Source organism: Nyctibius grandis, chromosome 2 (genome assembly GCF_013368605.1).
Source record: "Nyctibius grandis isolate bNycGra1 chromosome 2, bNycGra1.pri, whole genome shotgun sequence".
Lineage (NCBI taxonomy): Eukaryota > Metazoa > Chordata > Aves > Nyctibiiformes > Nyctibiidae > Nyctibius > Nyctibius grandis.
The window spans coordinates 96,947,325-96,961,865 of NC_090659.1; the positions used below are offsets into that span (position 1 = coordinate 96,947,325).

Below are 14,541 nucleotides of genomic sequence, written 5' to 3' on the forward strand. Positions count from 1 at the left end.
GGACGGGGCTGCGCTGCCCGCCAGTGCCCGGCCCCTCACCCACCGGTCTGCCCTCGGCCTGCGATACACCCGGGCCTCCCACCGCCCACGGCCGTGCCTCTGCGGGCAGCTTAAGGGAAGCGGGGCGCTGGGGAGGTGATGGCGGCAGGGCCACACCTCGGGCAGGGCGGTGGGGCTCGACCGCCACCACCCGCCGGGGCTGTCGGTGGAGGCGGCCGCCGCCTCCCTCGCAACAGGACCGACAGGAGTCACGGCTGGCGGATTACAGCCTCCCGCTCGGGGGCTGGGGGATCGCTCTCCGCCGCCCTTCCCGCCCCGGCCGCGGTGCCGTCGCCACGGCGACGGGACGCGCCAGGCGGGCAGCGCTTGTCGGGGCCTCCCTCCCCTGCGGCCCGGCCCGGCCCGCTGCCGGGGTACGCGGTACCTGCATGCGCCCAGCCGCCTCCGGAGCCCCCACGGCCGGGAGGAGGAGCTGCCCCGGGCTCCGCACCCCTCCAGCGGAGGTGTAGCGTTTGAAGCGGTGCGGCGACAGCGCCCGCGGCCAGGCCCGCAGAGGCGGGCAGGAACGGGGAGGGCCCGGCGGGAGCAGCAGAAGCCTTATTTCACTCACGCAAACCGCACTTTCCTCCAACAAACAGGGTCTTTTGCTTAGGGTGGTCAGTAACAGGAGTGGGGTGGCCCAAAAGAAAATCTCGACTGCCTCTAGTTCTTGAATCATAGAATCACAGAATGGTTTGGGTTGGAAGGGACTGTAAAGATCCTCTAGTTCCACCCCCCCTGCCATAGGCAGGGACACCTTCCACTAGACGAGGTTGCTCAAAGCCCCATCCAACCTGGCCTTGAACACTGCCAGGGAGGGGGCAGCCACAACTTCTCTGGGCAACCTGTGCCAGTGTCTCACCACCCTCACAGTCAAGAATTTCTTCCTTGACCAAATCCTTGGCAGAGCCTCGAGTACCAGCCTCTGTACAACAGGGGAGGTGCGATATGAAGTGGCTCCAATTTCCTAAAGCTGTTCTTGTGTATTCTCTATTATTATTTATTACATGGACACAGTTCAGAACAGCTTCCCCAGGAGAACTCTGCTGAGAGCATTTCTGCTCTCCCCTGCCATGCTTCTATTGTAAAATGGCTATTTAGTACCCAGCAGCCAGCACAGAGCCCAAACATGACGTGGCCCATAATGCTTTCTGCAGCAGAAGTGTGTCTCCTTACCAAATCGGAAAATTCATCCTTATTTATGAACGAATTAGCTTCCTTCCACACATGCAACGGCATACATAAAAACCTTTTCACGGAAGTAATTAAGGCAAAAGCTCAGCCTCAAAAGTTTTCAGAAGATTAATAATTGCATGAACTAAAGCCTCAAATATTTAGTATAGCTAAAGGTTTTCCATAATACGCCATTCAGACAAGATCAGTTATTCCTACTATGTAGTATTTCAGTATGTAGTCAGGAAGAAAAACCTTACACACTCTCATAGCATTACACCATCTCTTTGAAATACAACAGGGGGCAATCTGAACGCTACTAGCACGAATGCTTTTGACTGAACATTTCTACAAAGCTATTACCAACTCCAAATACATTATCTAGGCTTGTGTAGTTATTTGCAAGTGTTCTAGCTAAAAATGTTTGTTATGCATTTTCCACCCTGTTTTCTGATGCAGAAAACATGCACACTCAGAATGTTTTGACTGAAATAATTTTATTAATAACTACAACTATTAACAACAATGATTTGGATTATAAATACTGGCAAGCCTAACTTCAGTTATTGTAGGTAAATTCAAGTGTTCAGTTGCTGTGTTTCAATACCGTTTTCAGTTCCGACACCCAGTCTGGGTCATCTTCCTCGAAGTCCCTAAAAATAGATTTTGAAATGTTATTTTGCAAAGCAAAAAACAACTTTATAAATATTTATTTGCTTTTTTTCCCTAGAATTACCCTACGACTAGGAGAAATTATGCTAAAAATATCAACATGAGAGATTTCTTTCCTGTACCATTGTGATTAAGGAACCAATACATGTTCTCTTTTGAATTTACCCAAGTAAGTTTTATCAAAAGCAAAACCAAATGCATACACTAAGAGACTGCAAATGTGTCGATACTAACAGCTTGCAGCTGAACTGCAGAAATACATGCCTAAGTAGTTCATCTCCAAGTGCCACAAAAATAAACAATGACATAAACTGAGATTCCAAGAAAACTCCCCAAAACATACACACATCTGTAAAATACAGTATTTCTGTTCAGAATGTGTTGATGCACACAAAAACAGGAAAAAATGGGTCACTCATCAGCAGAACATAGAAGTTAGTAAGTTTCTACAAGTATGTCTCAATAAGTAGGTCCCAAAGTGATTTCATTGCACTATGCATGAAAGAGCAGGAAGAATAATACACAAATACAGCAAACATACCACTAGGCAAGTGGATTTGCCACTGGTTACCTGATTTCAAGGTCAGAGTACAAAGATGTTTCATGCAAGGTTTTGCACTTTACTGTGGATCTAATTTCATCTCGTGCTTTCATTTTTACAAAAGTCATCAGCAAATTATTAGCATATCTGCTACTAACAAGCAACCTGTTTAATCTCAGCACCATCAACAACTATATATATAGCAAAGAAAACCTGTAAGATATCAAATGCTACTAAATTTTAATATCATTATGTAAGAGAGGGATGGATTTAGCTGCTGAGAAAAATACTGATTTTTTTTCAGGGGAATGTCTTTTTGGAAAAATCACTTCGAGGAACCAAAGAAAACAAAAATACAAGGATGTCATTTGGACATACGTGTCATCTTCATCAGATCGAGGCTCAAGTCTCTCAGAATCTATGACAATATCTTCATGTTCACCATCTACTTCATCAGATGCTTCAGTTTCATTGGAAAGCGGGCCTCTAAATATATTTCCAGAAGCTTTGAAAGTATAAAAATGAAAATCCTTTAATTTTAAAAATAAAATTATTAAGAATATAAATGCAACGTAGTCTTTCTAATTTGTCGCCAGTTCTTAGGAGATTCCAGTACAAGCTGTTACCTGTTTTAAGTGTGGAGATGAACTAATAACCCAGCTGAAGTGCAGACCAAGTATTTATGACTGTAGCTGTGCACATCTATAGACTAGTTATCTTTTGCCGTGCCATCCTACCATCCTATCTTCAAAACAGGGCACTACTGACTTAGCGAAGGTGGATTTACCTGATGGGGCTACAGCCCAGTTATTGCAGCTCCCTAACGCACACACCAGGCCACTTAGCAGAATGGAGACTGCATGGCTCTGCAGTCGCTGTGTTTTTGTCACAACTTTATTCAGCTATTGAGCTGCAAGAGAAAGTTCTTTCATAAAGAGATGTAGTGGAGATGTACGATCACTCATGACTTCTTAGCTTGGATTTTTGTAATCCCACATTTCATTTGGCAAACTTTAAAAAAAACAAAACAGCCTGTTGTGACGTGAACTCAGGTGCACAAGCTCTATACACAGGGGCTATGTACGTAAAAAAAAAAAGTCTTTATTAATAAACCTGTTTGCAAAAATGTTTGCCCACAAACTGGGGATTTACCTGGTTTATAAATTGTGTACGTTTTAAATGCTAAGCTGACATCTGCGTTACTGAGAATGTTCATCAGAGTCTGAGGAGTTTCCTTGTTCCACTGCTTACGTGGCTTATTTTCACTGTAGTTTATAACACAGCCACCTAGGTATAAAATCATTAATAAATACTACTTAGACAAAATTGCATCAGCAGTGTAGATTACAAAGATCACATTCAAGAGAGAAATACAGGAAGAAAAGAGTCTAGATGTTTCCATCTGTAGCACTGCTGACCTCTCAATGGGCTGAGGTTGACACTATCAGCATTAAGAGTAAAGAAAATCACAGAAGGCCACAGTAGAGCCTTCTGCGAGCAGGGAGCCAGCAGAAACTGGCTGAGGGGTGTGAGGAGTCAGTCTCTGCAAGCTGATTTGGTGGCTCTATAAATCTCACAAAATGGAGCCCGTGGCCATTTTTGTGCCTTTTGATAGCCAAACACCTAAACACATCCATTCTTCTGTCACCTTCCCTTGCCCTGCATATAATTGTCATGTAACATTCCTACTATAGCTTGGGAATTTTCTGACTATTCATATCTTGATTATTTATTTCAATAGCATCTACTCACACTTAGAATACATATCCATAATGACATGAAATAATTATAACAATCTCATACAGTGAGGGGTATTATAAAATTGAAACATTTTTCAGAAGAAACCCCATGTTAACTGTGCTCATTAAAAGCTGTTGATGTGGAAGAAAGAATCTCTGCCTCACGTCTGAGGCGTCATTAATAATTCTGGTCATTGGCATTATCTGTATGTTAAATGACAATGGAGTAGAGGTATGGATGTTATATGCTCCCAATAGTATGCTGTACTTGAAAGACAAGCAGCTGCATTCTGCATCAAATTAATTCCTGTGTTACCCCCACGAACAGCATATTAGGAGGAGGGTTGGGAGGATAATTTCTTAGCGATGATTATAACTTTAGGGTTGCTAATGTTATCTGTGCCTTTCATCACTCTTTGCAATCCTCCTGTCATGCAAGACCACTAAGAAATTCTCTTCAGCACAGTGGACTTTTTGAGTGTTTGTTAATAAAATATTTTAAAATTATTTTGACATAATTTTAAATATGCCTTGTAAAGTTTTGGCTTTTAAAATCTGTAAAGAACCACTGATATTACTTGAATTAAAACCACATTTAATTAAATCTTACTTTTAGCTTCTTGAGATGTAAAGCTGGAAGAAAGCAAAGATGCATTTTCCAGGACATCCACTACAGTATTGGATACCCCCTTTTCCCATTGCCTCCTGTGGGGGTGTGATAAATCAGTAGTTCCTGGGAGGACATCAGAAGTTTCTACTTTAATGAGAACAACAAAAAAAAAGGATAATAACCAGCATCTAACTTGATTCTCTGTCCATGCAAACTAGTTCTAAGCATACAGCACTTGACTAACAGTGACGTTTGATTCTGGGGGTACAAGTCTGAACTTGGTAAGAGTTCCCCATAGATTTACTCTATACCAAATGTTTTCAAACAGTCAGTTTTTTAACGCTTTGGCCAAGATTTTTTTTTTTATTTTATTTTTTAAATCTCAGATGAGCAGTAAGAATCAATATAATTGCAGAAGTAGTAGACAGTGGCATGTTTTTCTATAGGTGCAGGTTTGTATGCGCTACTGTCCTGGTTTGGCCTAAACCAGGCCGATTTTCCTTTCAGTGATTTTTACTTTCAGCTAAGTCTCCTCTAAGTAACTGCACTTTCTGAAACTAACTGCATGTTTTTGCGGACAGTGTCTGCTTCCAGGACTGATAACGCTCGAAGTTTGTAGTTAGTAGTACCCATTTAAATGGCTGGATCATTGACTTTTAGATATCACTACACAGAAGGAAATGCATCAGCCTTAAAACTATAAAACTTACCTTCTTCATCAGATTTCCTTTGTTCCTTTGTGCTTTCACTCAAATCCTTAGTAATATTTTTCCTTTCTAAGGGGCTATGCTTGCTTTCATCTTTACTTTGCTTTAAAAGAATAAAGACCGTATTAATTATTATCCTTGTCAAGAAAAACAAAGCAGTAATATTAATATGGCATTAATTATTTTAGTGTTGCTATTAAATGGCTGGCCTGAAGATCTGAAAACTAAACCACTGACACCATGAAGCCAATTGCAATTGCACTGTATCTGTTATTGCACTGCATTTCACACTGCGTGCCCTTTTTGACACACAATCTCAGTTTTTGAAGCTCAGCACATACGTGTTTACTTGATGCAATTTGTGGTTTTATTACATTTAAGAACAGTAGCGATATAAAGATAAATGTGTCATATTCCCAGGGAAAACAAGATGCACCCAAATATTAAGCTTCTCAGGTGATTGACAGGTCTACTAAAAGAAAAAAAATAAGTCCCACTGGCAACATGTTTTGAAAAATACACTCAGTGTGGCTGAGCCAGGCTGTGCTATAATGTACCCACAGGTGACTTCTTGGCCACTTGTGACTTAATTCTCCTCACCTGAAATCTCACACGGGCCCTAAAACCTAGTGAGAATTATCTCCAGATTAGACTGTTTCCACAGAGGCCTGTTCAAAATATGTCCCTAAAGCAAAGAAAATGCATCAATATTTGCAATATCCTAAAACTTAGAAAAACAGGAGAGGGTTTTTTTGTTTTGTGGTTTTGTTTTTGACAGGGCTGTAAGAAAATCCACTAGGAACTAAACCAAATGTGGGAAGCATCAAAAAGTTACAGTGGTGGAAAATGCACAGGAAAACTCTGCAATTCGAACCTGCTCAAACTCATTCATCATCTGGAATGTGTATGAAGATATGCAAGTACTGTACCATTTTAACCTTTCTCAAATTAATGTATATGCATTTGTTAAAGACAGACTTACTTTACAAAAGCACTGTTACAGCTAACAGCTAACAATATCTAATTTTAGCAGCATAGTGTCAATATTCAACTTTTATTTTCAAAACAAACCCTTCCAAAAACTCAGTTTTCTGAGAAGTCTACAACTGAATTTATGGCTTTTGGAGTAGGACCTACACAACACTACACTTTAGATTGTTATACAGTAACAAACCACAAAATAAACTGATTTAGTATCTAAAATGTAAATACTATTGTTTAAATCTAGAGACAAAGAACATACCGTACCTCAGAAGGCAAACAATTTTTGATAAGTTTGGTTAAGCAACCTCTGGCAAGAATAGTACTGGCTGATGGACGATTCTTGGGATTTCTCTTAAACATCTGTTTTATTAAGTAATGAAGTTCATAGGAATAGTGAGATGGTAGTGGATTGTAGGACCCTTTGCATATCTTAAGGATGAGATGTTTCCAGCTATTGGCTTGAAACTGCATTAAAAATAAATGAATATTAAAGCATGGAGTTTAAGCATAAGGTAAAGAGAAGCTGACATAATTTAAGAGCAATTTTAACATTTGTTAGATAAAAATGCATGGTATGTATCTATGCAGGCTCGCCATTACCATACTGATTTGGCTCCCACTTTGAGAGTTCCAGGGCTCTAATTCAGAGCTGTGGAATAATGACCCTGAGTGAACACATCAGTAACTTTCCTTTACATTTTGTAGGGCTATTACACAGGCATTTAGTTATGTTAACAATGACAGAAATATAATTTGCTGAGAATGAAAACATCACAGTTTGCATAAAGTCTAACTAAAAACAGATCATAACGGACACTGCAAACAATAACCTGTACAACTGGAAACCAAGTGGCAGTTACTCCTATAAATTTAGGATAGTTCAAATTTTATTTTTGTGGGAATATAGCATTGAGAAAATTTGGATCATCTTAGTGTCCTCTACTTCATATACTTGAGATCAGAGCCAAACTGCAAGAGTGAAACTGTAGGCCAGGAAAAATGCAGACTTTGATTAAAAAAAAAAAAAAAAAAGAATAATCATCAAAAGTAACATATCAATGCATAAATATCCTCTTGCAAATCTACATCACAGAATCACAGAATCAATCAGGTTGGAAGAGACCTCTGGGATCATCAAGTCCAACAATACATGAAATGGCTGAAGTTGTTACTTTCCTCAGCTGACTGTTAACCAGACTTCAGTCAGGAATTACTGCTTCCACGTACAAGTCATCGGATGACTGCAATATCAGGAGGGGCAGCTATGACCATGGATGGGGACAGCCTGAGCAAAAATGGCCGAGAACTTCTATCTCCATGCAGAAAGTTTTCTTACGGTACACCCTGCTGGCTTATAAAAAACTAAGACAAAATGACCTTAAATTAGGATGATCTCATTTTCTTAGAAAACAAAAATATTCTGATAAGGGCTCTTGTGTTAGTCATGTGTCTGTATACAGAAGCCAGAGGAAGTTAACACATGAGAAGCATAGCATCAGCGCTGTAAAAGACAGTGTCTCAGAAATGACAGAAAAACAGAACCATCCATGAAGGTTTCCACTGTCCCAATAGGAGGATAGTGCTTGGACAGTAACTTATTTGATTTCAAGAATAAGCAAATAGGTATATCACTGATGCAAGGTACCAAACTGCTTCTTCCTTACTACATTTTGCTATACTTGCATACAACGTATTCTCATTAGCAAAGATATTGAGTGCCCTTGCCTAAATCTTCTGTGATCATCTTGATCCTGTAAAACGCAATGCTCATTGCATTCCTGCAGGTATCTGGAACCAGTCTGGCAGCTGCTGGACTCCTTTATAAGTCACAGATTAACTCCCTGGTATTGAGGAAAATTAACCAAGAAAGAAAAAAAGAATTGTTTTCTAACAATTTAGAAAATTAAGTGTTTTACAGAAGGATCCAATAGGTCCCAAGAACTGCTGAAAAACTTAAGGCATGTAGTGGAGGAGGGGTGGGAAGGGTGGAGCAATACTTCCCTCTTTCAGAAGCAGCAGCAAACATGTCAGTCAAATATACAATTGACTGTGAATCCATCAAACTACAGCTAACTGCTAATTAAGTTTTAAGGAATTCAAAACTTTTCTGATAGCAATAAAGCTATACTTACTGGATGTCTAAGAGTGCACAGCTCATACAGAATGCATCCCAGAGACCATATATCACTGTAGGTACAGAAGAAGATGAGAAATTTTGAGTCCAAAATTACAATTTAATATCCTGCCTAGAAAAAGTGAAATTCATTATGTGTACATAACTGAATTGAATAAACTAAAAATAAATGTAAGTAACCATAAAAGACAATACAATTACGTGTTTAACCTCTCCAGTGGAAATGATCTTGCTTATTTTATCCTACCCTGGTGTAAAAAAGATGACTGTCATACAGTTGTAGTTGGCTTTTTATTCCTAGAACATCTCTTAAGCAATTTGCTGCTACAATATTTATCTTTCTGCACTTGAAAGCTTTTGTATTCCATGGCCCTTAACATCAGGTGGCAGACACACAATCCTAATTCTGAGAGCTGGAATTCTGGCCTTGCCAATAAGAATTCTTCTACTCAGAAAAAAACCATCATCTTCCACCAAAAGTGAGTACTGCCACCTGCACAAGAAGAAACAGGTGCCTTTCTTGCAAGAGGAGCAAAAAAACCCTTAAGTGCTAGAAGGTTTCTTCCCTCCTGTGGAAAACTGAGTCACTTGGTTCAGATACAGCTAGGGTCACAGAACAGATCTAGGGGAGGGGACATAAAATGACTTAGTATTTTGGAGTGTGGGAAGAAGCTGTAAACACCATTCTATCAAGATTCTCTCAGACATTCTTGTGTAAGGACCAGAATAACGGGGCTCTATAAATCTAAGTCATCAGTTCTGTAGCTGTTATCCCTACATTATCAGGACTGGCAAGAAGAGCTTAAAAAATAAGACCAGCCAAAAGACACAAACACATATATAAGTATGTGTGTACATACATATATGTATGTTTGTATGTATATATTCACTCTCCTGAATGCACAGAGAGGTCCACACACTAGTTTTCAAACTTTTAAGACTAAAGATATTGTACTGTCAGTTACCTAAGTAAAGAGGAATTTATGCATTTTCATCTTAAAAAACCTGTAATTACCTCTTTCTAAATATTCCTCAGCTTAGACAACAGTAAAAAGACATATATCAGTCAGACATTATTTGTGACCACTGAAAACATGAATACCTTTTGTTGTTGTATGGCATGCTTTCCCATATTTCTGGAGGTACGTAATAAGGAGTTCCCACATATGTGCAAGCATATGACACTGGACTATTGAAATGACAAAGAAGAAACGCCAGATGAAAAGTAATGATTTAAGAAATCTGTACTATCTGTCAAAGGTAAAATAAAACTTTGCACCGCTGAGATCAGTGAAGATAGCCACATACTGTGCAAGAAGGCGTGCAGATCCAAAATCTCCCAATTTGACTTTTCCATTTTGAGTGAGGAAGACATTCTGCATTTCAAGAGGACAGATTAACATACGTAAATATTCTTCTAGGAGACATTTCTGCAGTTTGTATGTACAGAAAACAGTGACAATCACTTCTGATATTTTATCTTTATATTTCCTTTTACGTGCTTCTCCTAACAATTCTACCAAAAAAAAGTTTAAAACTATGTTGTGTTTAAAGGGAAATGGAAAGGTTATACAGGCCTAAAGCCCCAGAGTCAGTAGCAAAGCATAAAACAGAGTTCAGAAATGCCTTAATCTCTATGCTGTTCTCAAACCACTAAGGTCACACTTACTTCTGAATTTTTATCTTTCCGCTAGGAAAGAGTAAAGAAGAATGAGAGGCAAGATATTTACAAACTGCATACTCCATACACATTTAAAACTTTTGTTATTGTTTTAAATTATATGCAGTCTGGCACAAGCAATTTGCTCTATCAGCAGTGTGGATATGAAGGGTATAGCTATACTTAGACGATGTTTGCACCCACAATATTACATCATCCCATACACTCAGCAATTTCATTTACCTAATATTCTTAAGCCTAAATGAAAAACACAGCACGTAGCAGTAACACGAAATTATGAAAGAGGGAGTTGAACTTTTGTATGCAGAATAGAATTTATTAATGGCAACAAAACTTCCTCTGTTCACCTTGGATTTGATATCCCTGTGTAACACACGTTTATCATGAATGTGCTTCACACCCAGGCACATCTGCACAAACCAGTGAAGGATCTGAAAGAGTAACTAAGAGTTACAACAGCTCAATGCTGTATATAGTGAATACTTTACTAACAGATACAAAACTATTAAGAAATAAAAAAACCCCACATGTTCAGAACATCTGGGAGTTAAAAGTAACTCTAGCGTAATGGCAAGTCAGCATGAAAGACTGAATTCTTTAAGATAAAGTATATTTTAACATGGGAGAAGGAATGTTTGCTACCTGTGTCTAGAAAACCTGAATAATACATAACAATAGTAAAGCTAGGGAGTCACTATATGGCACTTTATAAGCATGTCAATTACAATTTCATAGTAAATTAGCAAATTAAAAAAAAAACAAAACAAAAACCCCATACTGAATTAATATATTGTTTCTGAAAGGATATGTGTTCTTTCTAAAACTACAAAATAAAGTTCTTAGAGATGCTTGGCCAATCTAAATATTAGATTAGGTGAGGATTCCGGTCTTTTCATTTTAACTAAGCTGGTGCTTCTAACTGTGGCAGAAAGTAGTTTTAAATCACTACAATATCACTTTGGACCTTCTCCTAAGTAATTTTATAGCCTCTGTGAGAAAAGGAGTTAATGCCTGCTGAATGGCTTAAACATTTAATTGCTATATAAAATGCAAGCATTTAGTCTCCCAATTAGTTTCATTTATCTTACCAGAGTGGTTTATTTACTTTTCATTTGCAGTACCTCTTACTATGCTTTAAATTCTAGCTGAAGTTTGTGTTAAATTCTTCCTTAATTGCACAAATTTATGCATGCAAACCTGACTCTGTTTTTCACACTGCCTGCACATTTCTCAGATACAGACACCTATTTCTTTTTTATTCCTTTCAGTCCAGTTCTCATCTTGTTCTGCTGGAAATCATCAAAGAAATAATGCTTCTATTCTATCTGTAAGTATCTTTGTTTCATTTAAGGTACTTCAAGGTGTTTGCATATCTATAATTTTTTGTATGTGATGCAGGATGCTTCAGTTTACATGAAAAAGGGTTCCTAGGTCCTTGGTTCAAAATGCTGTCTTTTCTTACCGTATCTTGAGGGAACAACTTTCCTCTTTGGTGTTTAATCTTTTGCATTAGATCTCCATCATCACAATATTCCATCACTATATACAGATGTCCATCAGCTAAATTTTAGGTAATGTAAGAATAATTAGTATTTCCGTTAGCAGGCTAAGTATATTATTTTTACTATAAAGGTTCGACGACATGCTATGTATTATATATTACAATAAACATGTATTTGTTTATAACGTGTATTATAAAAACAAAAAAAAGTAATCTTGATCCCTCAGGAGCATGCAACTTTAAACAAATAAAGACATTTTAAGTTTTTATATTTACCTTCAAATGATTCCTTATAGGCAACGATATTTGGGTGTTTCATTTTAGCCAAAAGAACTGCTTCCTTCCTAGAGTTCTCTCCATCAGATGAAGACTGAAAATGTAGGGACACTTCTATAAATGTCACACTAACAGATTTTCATATATACACATAATGCATCTCACCTTCCAAAAGGAAAATATGTTTAAGAATTGTTCTTCGGTTATTTTAAAAAGTCATTTAGAAACATGAAAACCCCATAATTTCTTTATTTATGGTTTATTACTAGTTGAAAACTTCCTCATTTTTGGGGGGATTGTTTTTTTTTAATTTGAGAGGATATTGTCCTACTTCAGTTATGATTTTTTCTATTTTAACAATGCAGAACTATGTAACAAAGCAGCACACACTGACTTTGGAACAGCTGACAGTTTACATTGCATGAATTCAGTACAAAGCCAAGTGCCCAGGTATTAACTGAGCTTCAGCCTCGATACAGCCAGTGCCTCCCATTTTGTGATTTTTTGCTTATCTAAGTGCAGAGAAGGTAACCTGAAAAACTGATTACCAGCAATAACATGAGGCTAATGTCCTCATTAGGTGTTGCAGATGAAATCTGCGTTCTAGTGAAATCAACGGGAAGCCTGCCAAAGGCGTCAGGGGCACAGGGGTTTCATTCTAGGGGTCTTCCTATGTGCTACACTGCCCAAAATGTAACCACATACTTTCTGAAACAGATCAGATTTTGCTACTTTAGTTATTATCAACAACATTGACTCAGACATAGTTATATAGTAGCCACACCATGCAACTGCCTAATACACAAAACTCTCAGCAAAAGTGTTCAGCACTTAAAAAAAAAAAAAATCATAATTCTGGATATATTTTTGAAGTGGTGGATGAGGTGATCTACATGTCACGCTTACCAGAGGAAGTCTTATTTCCTTCATTGCGTACTTCTGGTCACTGATTCTATGATGAACTAGGAGAGCTCTGCCAAAGGATCCCTCTCCCAGTACTTTCAGCACTTTGTATTCTTCCATGCTTTATAAGCCTAGGTCCACCACTTCTCTTCAAACACTCTCTTTCACAGGATGACCTTCTAAGCTTTTTCATGACCTTGATTCATTTTTTGAAATTTGTTCTTAAAATAACCTGCATGAGAAAACAAACCCACTAAATAACGAGAACGGGTGATAAATGTAGTATGTGGGTACCCACAACTGTTCAGCATTACCATAAATACAATTCCAACCACTTTTATTGTGATTTTGCTGAAAATAAGGCCTTCAGAAAGTTCAACACTAAGTATTGTACAGTGCATCTCTGCAATTCTTTTTATTTTGAATGCTAAAGCTCTTTGAAAATGTAAATTACAGCCCTACAACTTAGCATCTTCTTCTTGTTACCCGCACTTCTGTAGGTGGTTTCATAATGCTAAACAAAACTCACAGGCACAATAATATAAACAATAAACTTTAAGCTTCCAGTGATAATTCTCACCTAAAACAGCATAAGAAGGATCAAAGAGGAGAGGGAAGGGACCTACAACAATCATCTAGTCCAACTGCCTAATTCAGGGCTGACCAAAAGTTAAAGCATATTGTTAAGGGCATTGTTCAAATGCCTCTTAAACACTGGCAGGCATGGAGAATCGACCACCTCTTTAGGAAGCCTGTTCCAGTGCTTGAGCACCCCCTCTGTAAACAAATGCTACCTAATGTCCAGTTTAAACCTCCCCTGGCGCAGCTTTGAACCATTCCCATGTGTCCTATCACTGGAATTACAGATTATGTGCTTTCTTCAAAACGCTGGTACTTTTAAGTTAGTTATCCACGGTTCAAGCATTACTTTATGTATATACCTGTGTGCACACGGTGTTTTAATGGGCTGATGAGCTGTTTTTAAGAGGCATCTCAGGGCTTGTTTCTGAAAGGATAAAATGCCGATTTACTCAGAGTTTGAAAAATAAACACGCTGATTAATTTACTTGAAAGCTCTGAAGGCACCTAAGTGATGACGAAGGATGGCGTTTTTCAGGGGAACAGGCACACTCTGTGTGTGCACTACGTTAATAGCAGTTACACCTGGTAGCTACAGCTCCGTTTCCCTCAGGACGGGAAGGCCAAGCCCGCCCCGAGCCCCTCCGGCCCTCAACGCGTGAGGCGCAGTGGCCGTACTCACCTCGGAGGGCCGCGCTAATGGCCGAGGCCTACGCCCGGCGCTTGCTCCACAGCCGGGCCGGGCAGCACCGGCAGCTTCCCCAGGCTGGGAGCGGAGGGTCGGAGAGGATGGCGCTGCCTCAGAGGCCGGCCGGGAGAACGCCCCGCCCGCGCCCCCGCTCCCGCCCGGCCTCTGAGGCAGCGCTGCGTGCGGCCATGGCGGCCCGGCCCTCCATAGAGGCCCTGCCCTCCATGGAGGCGTTCCCGCTTCAGCTGCTTGCATAGCGTAGAAGTTGGCACAATGACTTCCGCTATTTTGTTTTCCATGCTGGCAAAAGCATT

The 14,541-nt window shown here is 39.4% G+C and overlaps 1 protein-coding gene across 5 annotated transcripts; it reads right to left on the reverse strand.

The window, feature by feature from the left end:
- Positions 1-1,692: 1,692 nt before the first annotated feature.
- On the reverse strand, positions 1,693-14,454 carry NEK3 (NIMA related kinase 3). Of its 5 annotated transcripts, none has more exons than XM_068421551.1 (15): positions 14,222-14,454; positions 13,902-13,966; positions 12,964-13,192; positions 12,058-12,151; positions 11,743-11,840; positions 10,628-10,711; positions 9,908-9,975; positions 9,702-9,788; positions 8,598-8,652; positions 6,730-6,930; positions 5,485-5,584; positions 4,775-4,897; positions 3,578-3,712; positions 2,804-2,930; positions 1,693-1,865 (listed from the first exon to the last, which is right to left on the reverse strand). In XM_068421551.1, the coding sequence occupies exons 3-15, from the start codon at positions 13,078-13,080 to the stop codon at positions 1,799-1,801; spliced, it is 1,356 nt and encodes a 451-aa protein (XP_068277652.1). In that variant the 5' UTR covers positions 13,081-13,192; positions 13,902-13,966; positions 14,222-14,454; the 3' UTR covers positions 1,693-1,798. The 5 variants fall into 5 exon arrangements, with proteins under 5 accessions (XP_068277652.1, XP_068277643.1, XP_068277628.1 ...); XM_068421542.1 differs by having other exon boundaries at positions 4,775-4,918; XM_068421527.1 differs by having other exon boundaries at positions 4,775-4,921.
- Between the last annotated feature and the right edge of the window lie 87 nt (positions 14,455-14,541).

Coding starts and splice junctions, on each gene's coding strand:
- NEK3 (XM_068421536.1), bottom strand. CDS start 13,080: ATGGAAGAATACAAAGTGCTGAAAGTACTGGGAGAGGGATCCTTTGGC. Junction 8,653..9,701: donor ATGCCATACAACAACAAAAG/GTATTCATGTTT, acceptor CTGTACCTACAG/TGATATATGGTCTCTGGGAT. Junction 4,922..5,484: donor AAGGAAATCTGATGAAGAAG/GTAAGTTTTATA, acceptor TTCTCATTAAAG/TAGAAACTTCTGATGTCCTC.